The sequence below is a fragment of the Cystoisospora suis genome (assembly GCF_002600585.1).
Source record: "Cystoisospora suis strain Wien I chromosome Unknown contig_2182, whole genome shotgun sequence".
NCBI classification, from domain to species: domain Eukaryota; phylum Apicomplexa; class Conoidasida; order Eucoccidiorida; family Sarcocystidae; genus Cystoisospora; species Cystoisospora suis.
Window position 1 is genome coordinate 357 of NW_027154981.1, and position 14196 is coordinate 14552.

The 14196-nt window shown below is 43.6% G+C and overlaps 1 protein-coding gene across 1 annotated transcript in view; it reads left to right on the plus strand.

Annotated features, from left to right (window-relative positions):
• Positions 1–14180, plus strand: part of CSUI_004628 (uncharacterized protein) — a gene marked incomplete at its 5' end in the record, with an annotated part of 14527 nt that extends 347 nt beyond the window's left edge. The window contains 7 exons of the mRNA XM_068064814.1: positions 928–980; positions 2559–2625; positions 4244–4558; positions 5086–5159; positions 5950–7107; positions 8196–13223; positions 13730–14180. Of these exons, the coding sequence (XP_067923210.1) occupies positions 928–980; positions 2559–2625; positions 4244–4558; positions 5086–5159; positions 5950–7107; positions 8196–13223; positions 13730–14178 (7144 nt within the window). The remainder of the gene's footprint in view (positions 1–927; positions 981–2558; positions 2626–4243; positions 4559–5085; positions 5160–5949; positions 7108–8195; positions 13224–13729) is intronic.
• Positions 14181–14196: the final 16 nt, after the last annotated feature.

The window sequence follows — 14196 nt, forward strand, 5'->3', positions numbered from 1 at the left end:
AGAGTGAGAAAGAAAGAAAGGGTTTGTTTCTTAAGGAAGAGACATGAGAAATAGTCTTGTAGATGAGGGCGCCTTCAAATTCCTTCATAGAGTGTAACTATGTCTTTTTCCCTGGAGGAAGAATAAGAAGAAAGAGANNGTCGCACGTGATATCTGGCGTGCTTGTCTTCCTCGCTAAGAGCAGAGAAAGAAAGGGAGAAAGACTGGGGATCCTCGAGAACGACTGGGTCGCTGGCTTGCATTTCCTATTGCTGCTGCTGCTCCTCTTCTTCTTCTTCTTGACGGTGTTCGGATTGTCTGTGTATCTATCTAACTAGCCTGTCTCTTTCATCTTGATCTCTCAGTCTTTCTTTCTTTCTTTCCTCTTTCTCTCACGATTTCACTCCGGTCGAAGTATTCTGTAGGTGTATGTAGTATGTTTAGAGAATAAGTACTTCTAGGGTATGAATGTGTACGATGGCAGTAGGCGGGGAAGTGTACGTACACCTCGTTGGTATTTTTGTTCTTCTTCCGTCATCACGGCATCCATATCTCTCCTTCTTATCTTTTCTTTTTCTTTCTTTCTTGCTTCGTCACTCTTTCTCATTCTTTCTTCTTTTCTTTTTTCTTCTTCTTTCGCATCAAAGGAAGAAGTAGCCTAAGCTCTCTCTTCTTCAGACATTCTTCTCCTATATATCTATCTGTATATCCATCTTTCTGCAGAGATATATAGATATATGTATATATATAGATGTCTTCTTGTCATGTATCTCTCACATGGAATTCGTATATATACAGATAGATAGATTTCTATGGAGACATATACGCACGTATTATTCTTATTCTTCTTCTTATCATCCTTCTGTCCCTTCTTTCTTTCTTTCATCACTAGAATTGCAAGGTGGTATTTCCCTTCTCCTTTCTTTTTTTTTTCTTTTCTTTTCTTAGGGCGGGAGATGAGGGATGGGATTTGCTAAGGCAACTTCTCTGCTGGCACCCTGGTACGACCGCGACTCGACACCCTCTACCTTTTTCTCTCTCCCTTCTCTTCTCTCTCTCTCTCTCTTTCTCTCTTCTTTCTTTCTTTCTTCCTTTCTTTCTCTCTTCGAACTGAGAGTGACAGAGAAGAAGAAGGCGAAAAAGAAGAAGGGAGGGAAGGGGAGGGAGAGGCTGATGACTGACTGACTGATAGTTTGCTATACATTGAGGGGTGGAGTTTCTTCTCTCTTTCTTTCTTTCTGATAAGCGGTCACACAACAAACAAATTTCTGTAGAAAAGCATAAGAAGAAGAAGAGGAAGAAGAAGATTTCTTTCTTCTCTAATTACGGGGTGACGGCACTCCAGTCTTCTCTATCTCTCTTGTCGCGATTGAAGAGAAGAAGAAGAAGAAGGAGAAAGAGAAAGACTGTTTCTGTCTAAAAGAAGAAAAAGGAAAGGACAGATGGAGAAGAGAAAGGGAATTCTCAGATGAAAGAGACAAGGTGATATGTAACTGAAGAAGGAAAAAAGACAGAAGAGGAGAGAAGAGCAGAGAGAGAGAGAGAGAGGAGGAGGTGTCCTAGCCAGCTAGTAGGAGTAGTAGTCGTAGCAGTCTTGTTCTTTCTGAAGCGTAGAGGGGTTCGTCAGGACCAACGAACGAAGAAGGACTGTAGAGAAGATCTCTCGATGTGCACATATACCTATATACACGCATAGATAGATATACCTATATAGATAGATCTGCATAGATAGATCTGTATAGATGTATATTTTTTGTATGTATTTCTATGGAGTCTTCATACCTGCTGGAGTGGGGGGATTGATCGATACATGCCTCTTTATCTCTCCATGGCGTTATCAACGATCTTGGGAGTCTCCAAAGCCACCATCTCGCCAAGTAACCTATGCTTCTACTTCTACTTCTACTACTAGCCATATTCAACTCTTCTTCTATCGCCCAGACAGTAGGAGGGAGAGATAAACTGAAGATAGAATGATCAAAGATAAAGAGGGAGGAGGGAGATGAAAGGTCTCTATCTCTCCCGCTCTCTCTCTCTCTATATATATATATGTATAAATGTATATGTGACGTGAGAGAGTGTGTGTACGTCTATCTCCCTTGACAACTCCTCTGGACTTTGCTTGTATTCCATTTTCTTGAATCCACCCCTCTCTCTCTTTTTCTTTTATCTTTCTTTGTCGAGACAATCTACTCCGCTTTCTATCAGAACCGGTAGCTCGAATTAAACTGACGGAGGAGATCTGTGTGGTATTAATATACATATTCTTCTCTCACGTAGTAGTAGTAGTATTCGTTGTTATGTATGACATGAGAGACTGTGTGAAGATCTTTCTCTCATCCGTCCTCCTTTTCTTATCTTGTTGTTTAATTCTTTTCTCTTCATCTCTCCATAGACAGCTTGACTTACTGCATGGGGCTTATGCCCCTGCTGTTCTTTCGATCTGTCTGTCTCTCGTCTCTCGATCATGATGTGTACATACACCCGGATGGTGGAGGGATGACTGGTCCGTTGCAGGTAAGAGAAGACTTACATCTCTCGATGTTAGGGTGTATATACACCGGAATGTTTTCGTGCAGGCAAGAGAATAACGGCGCGTGCAGCTTTACAGCATCGATGGTTCCACACCTACCCTCTACCAAAGAGGTAAAAAGGAAAATTCCAGCGATTTAGTAGAAGGTTCAGGGTTGCCTTCTTCTTCTTCTCTTTTCGCTTGGACATTCGATAACTGATCTGCTTTCTCCGTTTTTCTCTTTCTTTCTTTCTCTCATTCATTCTTTCTTTCTTTCTTCACGAAGCACACCTTCTCCCGTCTCACATGCGTGTCTCTAGAAGGCAAATCCCTCCCCTCCCCACAAACAGAAGGGACAGAACAGATTAAAGATAGAAAGATTTAAGATAGATTAAAGATAGATATAGGATAGATAGATTAAAGATAGATATAGGATAGATAGAGATGCACTTGCAGAAAAGACTTTCTCTAGATGTGTTACTTACGTGATACCTGAGAGAGAAATGTCTGCCTTTTTTCGCAAAGAAGATTCCTGAAGAATGGCAACCGTTCATCTCTATGTGTATATAGCTATATATATGTATATATATGTGTATATGTATGTATACGTAGAGGTGTCTAATCCACTTGTCTAGAGAGTGAGTGAGAGATCGTCAGCAGCCATACTACCACTACCACTACTACTAGAACTTGTTCCCTCCAAGTCCACGTACGAAGAAAACACCTATCCATCTATCTATCTATCTATATCTATATATATCTATATATATATATATATATTTATATGCTCACACACATACGAAGATCCACTAGGGCTGTATTAGTATATATATATATATGTATATATATGTATATATATATATATATATGTATATACTTGTTTCTATATACTTGGGGACGTATAAGGCCCTCTGGTTGGGGTTAGGAAGAAGGAGAGTTTTCAATACATTCATCCACATCTCTCCCTCCAGGCGCGGGCCCCCCCTGTCTATATGTCTATACATCTATCTATATACATGTCTATACATCTATCTATATATATGTCTATACATCTATCTATATATATGTCTATACATCTATCTATATATATGTCTATATATCTATCTATATATGTGTATATATATCTATCTATATTTGTGTATATACATAATCTCTCATCTCTTCAACGTGGATTGACATAAAGAGAGAGATCAACCACTTCCCTACAAATTCCATACATACATATACATACATACCCACATACATATACACCTACATACATACATACATATGGATACATACCTACATACATATATACCTACATACATACATATACATACATACCTACATACATATATACCTACATACATATATACCTACATACATACATATATACCTACATACATATATACCTACATGCATACATACCTACATACGTACATACATACCTACATACATACCCACATACATATACACCTACATACATATGCATACATACCTACATACATATACATACATACATGTCCATGCACCTTCATACCTTCATAGAGACCTGAGATCTCTTCCATCGGCGACTGCATCACTATGGGAATGCACCTAGAGACATACATGCATACCTCCATGTAGAGTATAGATCTATGTATGTCTACATATCCACGTATAGAGCTTTCTACAAGACTTGGTGGAATCTTCCATGTATGAATATGTATAGGCATATATTTGACGTATGAAGAAGAAGTCCCCGGTGTCTGTCTTTGTCTTGTGCGTCCGTAGAGTAGAGAAGAGGCGAAATCTGCCGGCAGCTCACAGCTACGTGTCAAAGAAGTCCGTCCACCATCAGAACCACCAACGACGAGGAGGAGGCGCAGGGGCCGGCGGTGCTCCTGCTGCAAATGCTAGTCATTATAATCTCAATAATATAGGGAATCCCAACACATCTGCGTCGAGAGATCAAAAGGCAGGGGGGGGAGGCAAGGCTGCTCTCTCTTCTTCTTCTTCCTCTTCGAAAGGTTTGCTCTCCATTACGGGAAGAGCAGCAGCAGGAGGAGGAGGAGGAGAAGGAAAGCTCGAGGAACAACCGCCACACGAGTAAGACAATTATATATACAAAGAAAGAGAGAGATAGATCAAAGATAGACAGATAGATAGATAGAGTTAACATAGATAAGAGATCGATAGATTAAACATAGATCATAGATAGATAGATAGGTAGATAGATTCGAGCGAGATAGATAGATAGATAGATAGATTAAAGATAGATAGATTCGGTCAAGACGTCCATGTAAGTTTCTTGGATCTACACTTGTGTACATACAGGCAGACATATATATTTCTATATGTATATATATATAGATATTTATATGGATGTCTGTATTGATCGTATAGTGAGGAGGTAGTGCTATGACGGATCGGCTAGGTCTATGTATCTTTAAAGAGAGAGGGCTGGTACATAGATAGCTATCGCGACGGACATAAAGCTCAGTTTTCATAAAGAAAAGGACAGTAGAAAGAGAAGAGATCTCTTGTGACACTCTCTTTCGTTTCTTTGTCTCTCTGTTTGAACGAGGACCTCTTCTTCTTTTTTCTTGTCTTTTCTCTTTGTGTGCTCTGTGTAGACACGTGTCTGTTGGAGAGGCGAGAGTCTCGGCGTGGCTTGACGAATACAAGGCCAAAGCCGCAAGACTCGAAAGTAACCGCATGCACATGCACCACCACCCGCAATCTACTACGATACACACAATATATACATATATATATATGCACATGCATCTCTCTATGTATGCATGTATATCTATCTGTATGTATATATAGCTATCTAAAAATAGACTATCGCATGCATATAGGTGTGTAGAGAGAGAGAGATACATCCATATATCTATATACATGTGTACATACAGAGAGACTGTCTTCTCATATGGATACACATAGAGAGAGGTATAGAGTGAGATATGCATGTCTATTTCTATTTCTATGTATAGATAGATCTGTCTAGGTATTAGGGACAGCAGCAGTACGTGTGAAGGTTGCGGACTTTGTGATGTGAATGAAGTTCATAGAGAAGAAGAAGAAGAAGAGGAAGAAGAAGAAACGAAGCATCGTCTTGTCCCCCTTGTTGATGCGGAAGAAGAACAACTCACACAATCTTCTTTTTATCTCTTCTTCTTCTTCTTTTTGATCTTCTCCTATCTCTCTCTCCGTTCTTTTCTTTTAGTTTCTCTATCCCTTCATCTACCTTGTCCGTATATCATTCAAAGATCATGTCCTACGTACCGACCTCTCTCTTAATTAAAGATAGATAGGTAGATAGATAGAGTGAGTCATGTGCGCACCTTGAAACCTGCACATTCTTTTTTTCTTCTTTCTTGCTGATCTTTCGGGTGTATGTACACCAGAGAGGAATGAAGAGAGTGATGACACGTGAGTGAGATGTTGCTCTTCTCTCTTTTTGTCTTTTTCTTTCCTCTTCTTTCGTCTTTCAGCTTTACGTCAGTATTTCGAGGAAAAGCAGCAGAGAGAACAAGAAGAAGAATTGCTTCTTCTCCAAGAGAGAGAGAAGAAGAAGGCGATGCTTTCTTCCTCCTCCTCCTCTTCTCTTGAGTCTTCTCCTTCTTCTAGTGTTAAACATCGAGAAGAAAAGGGCATAACTGAAGGCGAGAAAGAAGGAGACCAAGGCGGGGACGCAACTTCCCTAGCGAAAAAGAAGGAGAAGAACGAAGGAGAAGGAGGAGAAGAAGATGAAAAAGTTACGCCTCAACACTCTTCATCTTCTTCTTATCCTCTTCCTATGGCTGGCGAAGGTAGTACTTCTCTTTCTTCTTCTTCTTTGTCTCTTTCTCAGACTAAAGAAGCTATTTCATTACGCCCAGCCTCTGAGGGGGATGCACCGAAAGGAGAGGGGAGTCTGGGTCTTCTCTCTCAATCTTCTTCTTCTTCTGCGAAAGGAGATCTTTCTTCTGGGATAATTTCTCTTCATGAAGACCATACATCTCTGGAACGGAAAGAAACAGTCAATCAACAGCAGCACATCTCTCCGCCTCCTCCTCCTCCTCTTGGGGGTAGTTGTGGTGTACATACACCTCGCATCCTTCTCCCACCCCCCTTGAGGCAAAGTGAAGAGAAAGGAGAAGCTCGAGGAGGAGGAGGAGGAGAAGGTGGAAGAGAGACAGTTGTCGAGAGACAGAAAGATCGGCATTTGTATGGAGATGGAAGAAGAGAAGGTAGAGAAAGAACAAGAGACAAGGAAGAAAGAGAAGTAGACGGCGGCGAGTTTGGGGGACAAGAGAGAAGGAGAAAAGAAGGAGAAGAGAGAACAGATCTTTCATTAGCTCCCTCCCCTGTCTCTTTAGTCAATTCTCCTCTCTCGCCTCTGCCTCATCTTTCAGAACCTTCGGACAGAGATGGCGCGAAAAGAAAAGAAAAAGAACAAGGCAATGAAGAGCGAGGAGAAGGAGGAGGAAGAAGAGAGAGAAGTAGTAGAGATCCCCCCTTTTTCTTCATAGAAGATGAAAGTGGGAGAGCATCGCCACGATGCAGAGAAGAAAGAGGGAGAGAAGAAGGAGAAAGAGAAGGAAAAAGAACAGGAAGAGAGGACGGGCGCGGAGACCTCATGGTGGAGAGCACCTCTCATTTCTCTTCGCGTACGTCTTCTTTGCTTCTTCTTCTTCTCACCCACCCACCTCGCGGGAGAATTTTTCTTCTCAAATCTCTCATATACGTATCCAGATCTACATCTATATAGAGATGGGTGTGTGTATCTATCATCTATATAGGTACACACATGTTTGTCTACTAAATACACATGCATATATCTGTTGTTCGCACTTAGAGACCTATATATGTACATATATATGGATGTGTACATATATATATATATATATATGTGTATATATGTGTATATATATGTATATATGTGTATATGTATATGTATGTATATGTATATGTATGTATATGTATATATGTGTATATGTATGTATATGTATGTATGTGTATATGTATGTATATGTATATATGTGTATATATATGTATATGTATGTGTAGATACGTTTTCTGTGCAGGTGTGTAAAAGGAGAGACGTAGTAGTGGTACTAGTGGCCGTCGTCGTGGGTCTTCTTTTCACCTTCATCTTCTCGCCACTCCGTCCATACATGCAGACTATCTTTCTTTCTCTCTTTCTTTCTTCTCTTTCCGATCTAGATGTGGAGAAAGAGTCTTTCTGTTGTCGTCACTATTCCTCGTTGATAGAATGGCTAGAGTGTCCGTCATTTGTTTCTTCAGAGGAATGAAGAGAAAGGGAGGGAGGGGAGAAAAGTTGGGTTGAATCTCTATCCAAAACTCACCACCACAGTTGACTGTGGTGCCATTGTGTTACTCTACATACATATAGACATATATACACATATATATATATATATATATGTGAATAGGTGTATATGTATGCATGCATGGATAGGGGGGGTATGTAGTCTATCACTCATGTATAGGGGTGTGTATGTGTGTATTTGCATGTAGACCCCTATGTGTATGTATTGTATATATATATGTGTATGCATGTGTATGTATGTATGTAGATGTAGAGTATTCAGATAGATAGATCAAAGATAGATAGATAAAACTGTGAAAGATGCATTCTTCGCCGGCCGAATGGCGAGACGATATGACCCTGACCCTTGTCGATCATTCCTTCTGTTCTTCTTCTTCTTTCTTCTTCTTTTTCTTCTCTGTGTAGGAGGAGGTGCGGCGCCATGTGGCCGATTGCTGCGTAGGCGTTCTTCTTCTCCTTCTCCTCCTGTAGCAAGTCAGCGGGGAGGGGCTCCTCGAGGAGCAGGCGGAGAAGGAGAAAGGTATCATAAGCCCTCTCATGCTTATACTCGAGGAGAAGACGAAGAAGGAGGAGCAGGAGCAGCAGGGGTAGGAGGCATAGAGGGAGAGAGTCGTAAGTTTGAAGGGGACGGGCAAGAAGAAGTTGATCTCAATGGACGACAACGATGGAGAGGGAGTGGTCGGAGAGGAAGAAGAGGTTCGTCTTTCTCATCTTCATCCTCCTCGTGTTCTTCTCCTTCTTCTCGGTCGTCTTTTCATTACTTGAAAGAGAGTAAGAAGAGACCAGAAGGAGGAGACCCTCGATCGTCCTCGTCAAGAAGAAGAAGAGGAAAGGGAGGTGGCGAGGCGAATCGACCCTTCTCAACAGGTTTCTTAGAGCGAGGAAAGATGAGAGGAAAGTATTCTTTCTCCTCGCCTTCTCCCTTGCCTTGTAGAGGAGGAGGCGGCGGCGGTGCACGAGCGCATCGAAATGTACGAGAAGAAGAAGAAGAGAGGGGACGTCACTCCCAAAGAGGGGGAGGAGAGACGACGAAGAAGAGAGGAGACCAAGATCATAGAAGGAGGAGGAGGAGGAGAAGAGGAAGTAGTAGTAGTAGGAGTAGTAGTCGTTACAATAGCAGTCGGTCACAGGAAAGATCTTTAAGAAGAGGAGAGGAACAATTTTCTCAACGCTGTCATCCCCGAACAGATTCTTCTCCTTCTCCTTCTTCTTCTTCTTATCATCTTCTTCATCTTCAGAGAGGGAATGCAGCATCTTCTTCGTCTCTATCGTACATGTCGAATCCTTCTTCTTCTTCTCCTCCGGTTCCTCCTCCTCCTCTTCCTCCTGGTTCGGTTGATCTCTCTCAGCCCCATCGTTCACATCTCTCTAGGAAGAGAAGGGAAGGACAAGAAGAAGAAGAAGAAAGAAGAAGAGAAGAGTATACAGGGAGGCATCAGACCCAGGCTCATCCCCCCCGGGATCATCACACACATAAGCTGAATAGTCGCGGTCGAGAGAGAAGGACATCTCTCAAGGGTGGCACCTCTTATTCTTCTTCGTCTTTCTCTTCTTCAGGTTTCTATGAAGAGCGAAGAGGAGAAAGAGAAGGTGGAGAAGGAGGAAGAAGAAGAGAGGGTTTCTTTCCTTCTCACTTTCCTAGGGATGCGTCATCTTCTCTCGATGGAGAGGCTCATCTTCTTCATGGCTACCATGGCCGTAGACGGCCGTCGATAGAAGCAGAAGAAGAAAAGAAGAAGAAGAAGAAGGAAGAAGAAGAAGAAAGTTTCCCGCGTGTATCTCGTGAGCGCTCTGTGAGTGATATGACGAACAGCAGTGTGGAGAAAGATGAGGAGAAGCGAGGAAAGGAGGAGCTCAAGGAGGAGAAGAAGAAGGAGGAAGAAGAAGAAAGGCTGGGACGTTCTTATTACTCCTACCAGCATGGTCACGGGGAGGAGAGTGAAGGAGGAAGAGAAGAGAGAAAAAGAGGAAGAGAGAGAGAAGAGGGGGATGATGGTGCTGCGCAGCTTTATGGCGACACATGCAATAGCCGGGACCAAGAGATGGGGGAAAAAGAAAGAAGAGGAGGAAGAAGAAGAGTCTTTCCGGACGACGAGAGGGATGAAGAAGACTTACGAGGAGGTGGAAGAGATAGTAGTAGGAATAAGAAGGAGGGAAGGCACATCAACCGAGGTAGTAGAAGTGTATGTAGCAGCAGCAGTAGTAGTAGTCGGGGCGCTTACAACGGCGGTAGTAGTAGTAGACATAGCAGTGTGAAGGGTGGCCGAGAGGAAGAAGAAGAAGAGGAAGAAAGGTTCAAAAGGCGTAAAAGAGACAGAGAAGGTCGCAGAGGATATGAGGAAGAAGTTGGGGGAAGAGAGAGAGGAAGACCGAGGCGAGAAGTAGGAGAAAGAGGAGAGGATCACTATAGAGGTCGTGGCATGTATGGAGATGAAGAGAGACGAGGAAGCGAAAGAGAAGAGAGAGAGGAAGAAAGGAGAAGAGGAAGAAGGAGAGATGGTAGGAAGGAGCTCGGAGATATGAGAAGAAGAAGAAGAGAAGAAGAGGGAGGGAGAAGTGGAGGGGGAAGTTCAAGAGATGAGAAAGACGATAAGAAGGGAAGAAATAGACAAGAGGTGAAGGGTGACTATCCCTATTCAGATATGAGACGCGAAGAAAGAGACGAAGAAGAAGAGCAAGGAAGAAAACGAAAGAGAGAAGAAGAAGAAGGAGAAGAGAAAAAAGAAGAAGAAGAACATCGAGGTGTGATCTTACCTTTTCATACTCCTTCATCTCTTTCTTCTCCCCCTTTATCACATGGAAGAGGAGAGGGAGGAGCAGCAGGCTTGAACTCTCAAGCCATCGACACCTTCTGCAACGGGGGAGAAGAAAGAGAGAAAGAAGATGCGAGAGAAATTTCTTCTACTTACCAGACACCTATGCCTTCTGAAGCGAGACCCCGGGAGAGAGAGACGAAGAGGAGAGATGAAAGAGGATCACCAAGAGACAGCGACGAGAAAAGTCTTCTTTCCCCTTCCAACCCTTTCCAAGCTCAGTATCTGGAAAGCGACAGAACAGAAGAAGAAGAAGATAGAAGAAGAAGAAGAGGAGGAATAGAAGAAGGAGAAGAACAAGAGGGAGAGAGGGAGAAACTGAAGAGTGGGACAGGTCTTTCTCCTGTTTCAGCTCGACAAGAAGAGAGAAGAAAGAAAGCGAGGTCTCTGCTGCAATCTGCCTGTAATGGTAGTAGTAGGGAAGATATGAAGATAGGCAGTGAGAAGAAGAAGAGTGAGGAGAGGGGAGTGAATGACGATAGAGCTTCTTCGTCTTCTTCTCTTTCGGAGATCTCTGTCGGCGTGGCCTCCGTTTCGTCAGGGGAAGGAGAAAAGGAAGACGAGAAGAAGAAGAAGAAAGAGAAGAAGAAGAAGAAAGAAGCGAAGAAAGAGGGGGAAGAGCGTCCGGTGTATCTACAGAAGGATGGTAAGAGGCCCGTGTCTTCATTCCCCGAGAAGACGCAAGGAGGTTGTGTAGGAGAAGGGATAGAAGAGGAAGAGAAAAGAAAAAGAAGGAGAGCGGGTCTAGGACGAGGAGAAGAAGAAGAAGAAGAAAGAGGCGAAAAAGAAGAAGAAGAAGATAGAAGGAAGGATGAGAAACAGAAGACATCGGGAAGACGTCGGGGGAGTCTCTCGAGTCGCGCGAGCAGCGAGGAAGGGCTTAGTGGCGCGAACACAGGAGAGAAGAAGGGAGAAGAAGAAGAAGAAGAGAGAGAGAGCGGAGAGGCAGGAAGAAGAAGTAAGAGCAGTGGTAAGAAGAAGAGAGAAAGAGATAAAGAACTGGAAGAGAGAGGAAGAGGAAAAGAAGAAGGGCGGAGAAACGAGGGTGGAGTTCAGAGAGGGCATGACGATAGAAATGCAGAAAATAGTCAAAGAAGAAGTGAGAGAGACGGAGTGGATGAGGAGAAGAGAAGAGAAAGAGATCGTGGGAGAAAAGGAAACGAAGAAGGCGAGAAGGAACTGTCTCTTCAGGGGGAGAATGAAGAGTCTTTCTCTGAAGCAGAGAGAGCTCAGAAGGACGGGCAAGGAGGATGTCAAGAGCTAAGAAGACGAACCTCGCAACAGACAAGCGATCGACATAAAGAGGAAGAAGAAGAAGCAGAGAGAGGGACCTCCTCCTTCTCCTTCTCCTCCTCAGTATGGCGGGAAGGTCGCCATCGGTTGTTGTCCTCTTCTCCGTCTTCTCCTCGAGCTTCTTCTGCCTCATCGCTTTCTTCTTTCTCTTCAAGTCGGAGAAGGAAAGACTACAAGGATGCACTAGGAGGAGGTGGAGGAGGAGAAGAAGAAAGAGAAAGAAGATCGCGAAAAGGAAGAAGAAAAGAAGGTGATCAGACGAAGATCTCCTCTTCTTCATCTTCTTCACGGTATGATAGTCGCGGTCGTGCATATGGAGAACCTAGACTTAAGACCCATCCAAAGACTGGCACAAGAGGAGGAGGAGAAGAAGAAGAATCTTTCTCAACTCTTCAACATTATGATGGGTCTTCTTCTGTGTCTTCTTCAACAGGGGTTTCTTCTCTTCCATGTGTAAATCGTCATTCTCCTCCTCATCTCCATCATAGCTATCAATTTGGAGGGCGAAGAAGCTCTTCTTCTTCCTTCTCTCATACCGGCGAGCCCCCCCTCTATACGTCATCTTTGCACCCCCAGCAGGAGGGCCGTCCATCTTCTTTCTCTCACTCTTCTTCTTCTTCTTCTCGCTCGACGAAACCCCACAAACAGGAGGGAGGCATTTGCATGGATGGAGAAGAAAGAGAAAGCTCTCGAGATGCTCTTCAGAGTGAACAGAGAGGAACAGAGAGAGAGGGCGAGAGAGTCCGAAGAGGAGAGCAAGAAGAAGAAGAGAGAAGAAGAAGAACTCCAAGAAGAAAACACACCATGCCATATCATTCGTCTCATTACGAGAGTCGCAGGAGTCATGAAAGGCTGAACGGCCAAGACCACAGAAGAAGAAGAAGAAGAGGAGCCGCAGAAGCAGGAGGAGGAGAAGAGAATCCTATGGAAAGAGGAGAAGAAGAAGAAGAAGAAAGAGAGAAGGAAGAAGGAGCAGCAGTTAATGAGAGAGAGAATGAAAGGAAGAGGAGGAGGAGACAAAGAGAAGAGGGAGAAGATTGTGGAGAAACGTTTGAGAGAGAGAGACAAGAAGGAGAAGAAGGCTTTTTGCCGAAAGGAACGTCTTCCTGTCATAGTAGAAGAAGAGATAATGCAACTAAGAGAAGAACCCATGAGGAGCCGAGACACCAGCGAGGAAGAGGAGGAGAAGAAGAAAGTCTTTCTCGAGAGGATGGAGAGAAGAGAAATTCCCACTCTTCGAGGCAGGCGGAAAAGCACGACAAGATGCCGACCGGGGATGAGAGGGGAATGTGGCGAATTCATCCACATGTAGGAGGAGGAGGAGGAGGTCAGTTTACATAGAGAGATTTCTTTTCTTCTTCTGCTTTTCTGTCTGTAGCACATAGTCCTCTCTATAGAGGTTGAGTTGAGGAGGGGTAGAATAAGAGAGAGACCAAGCAATAAGTAGCTGAGGAGGAGGAGGAGGAGACGAAGTGGTAGGGGTGGCTGGAAGGTGAGGCTTGTAAGAGTCTCAGTAAATGGAGATAGACGGCTCTAAAGAGGAAGATCCCTCGGTCGTGTATAGATCTGTCTTTCTATGTAGAACCCATGTAGGCAGATAGATTTGATAGACTACAGAGTTGTTCGCCTCGCATAGGTCCGATACATACGTAGCTCTACACATGTCTAGATGGGTCTGTCTATCTCCCCCCCCTATACAATATGATAGTAGCCATCTTTGAAAGAGTTGTTTTTTCAAGAAAGTGATTTGTGAAGAAATCTTCTTCTTTCTCCTGCCATATCTATCTCCCACACTATCTTCTTTCTTTCCTTCCTTCTTTTTCGTATTCGCAGATTCTTCTCCTCCTCCCCCTCCACCTCCTATAGCTCCTCGAAGTTGTTTCGAGCAGAGTCATTTTCGTAGCCATTTTCACAGCGGTCGCGGGGGTGGGCGAGGGCCTTCTTCTCAAGCAGGAAGAGGAGATAGAGGCTTCGATACAAGAGAAGAAGGCAGTGGGAGCAGAGGCGAAGACCGCCTTATGTATGAAGAGGAGAACAAGAAGAAAAGCGATCAAGGCGGTCTATATGGTAGTCGGAACAGTGGTAGGCTGATAGATACACGAGGAGGAGATAGTAGTACTAGTAGTGCGGGGAGGCAAGGACACCCAACTGACTCTTCTCCGAATACAAGCCGAGAGCCGTTTGGAGGGAATGAGAATATGCCTAGTAGGAGAGGAGCACTAAAAGCTTTCTCTCAGCCTCTGACTTTTAGTAAACAGTCGATGGATAATACTAATAAATAATAAATAATAATAAATAAT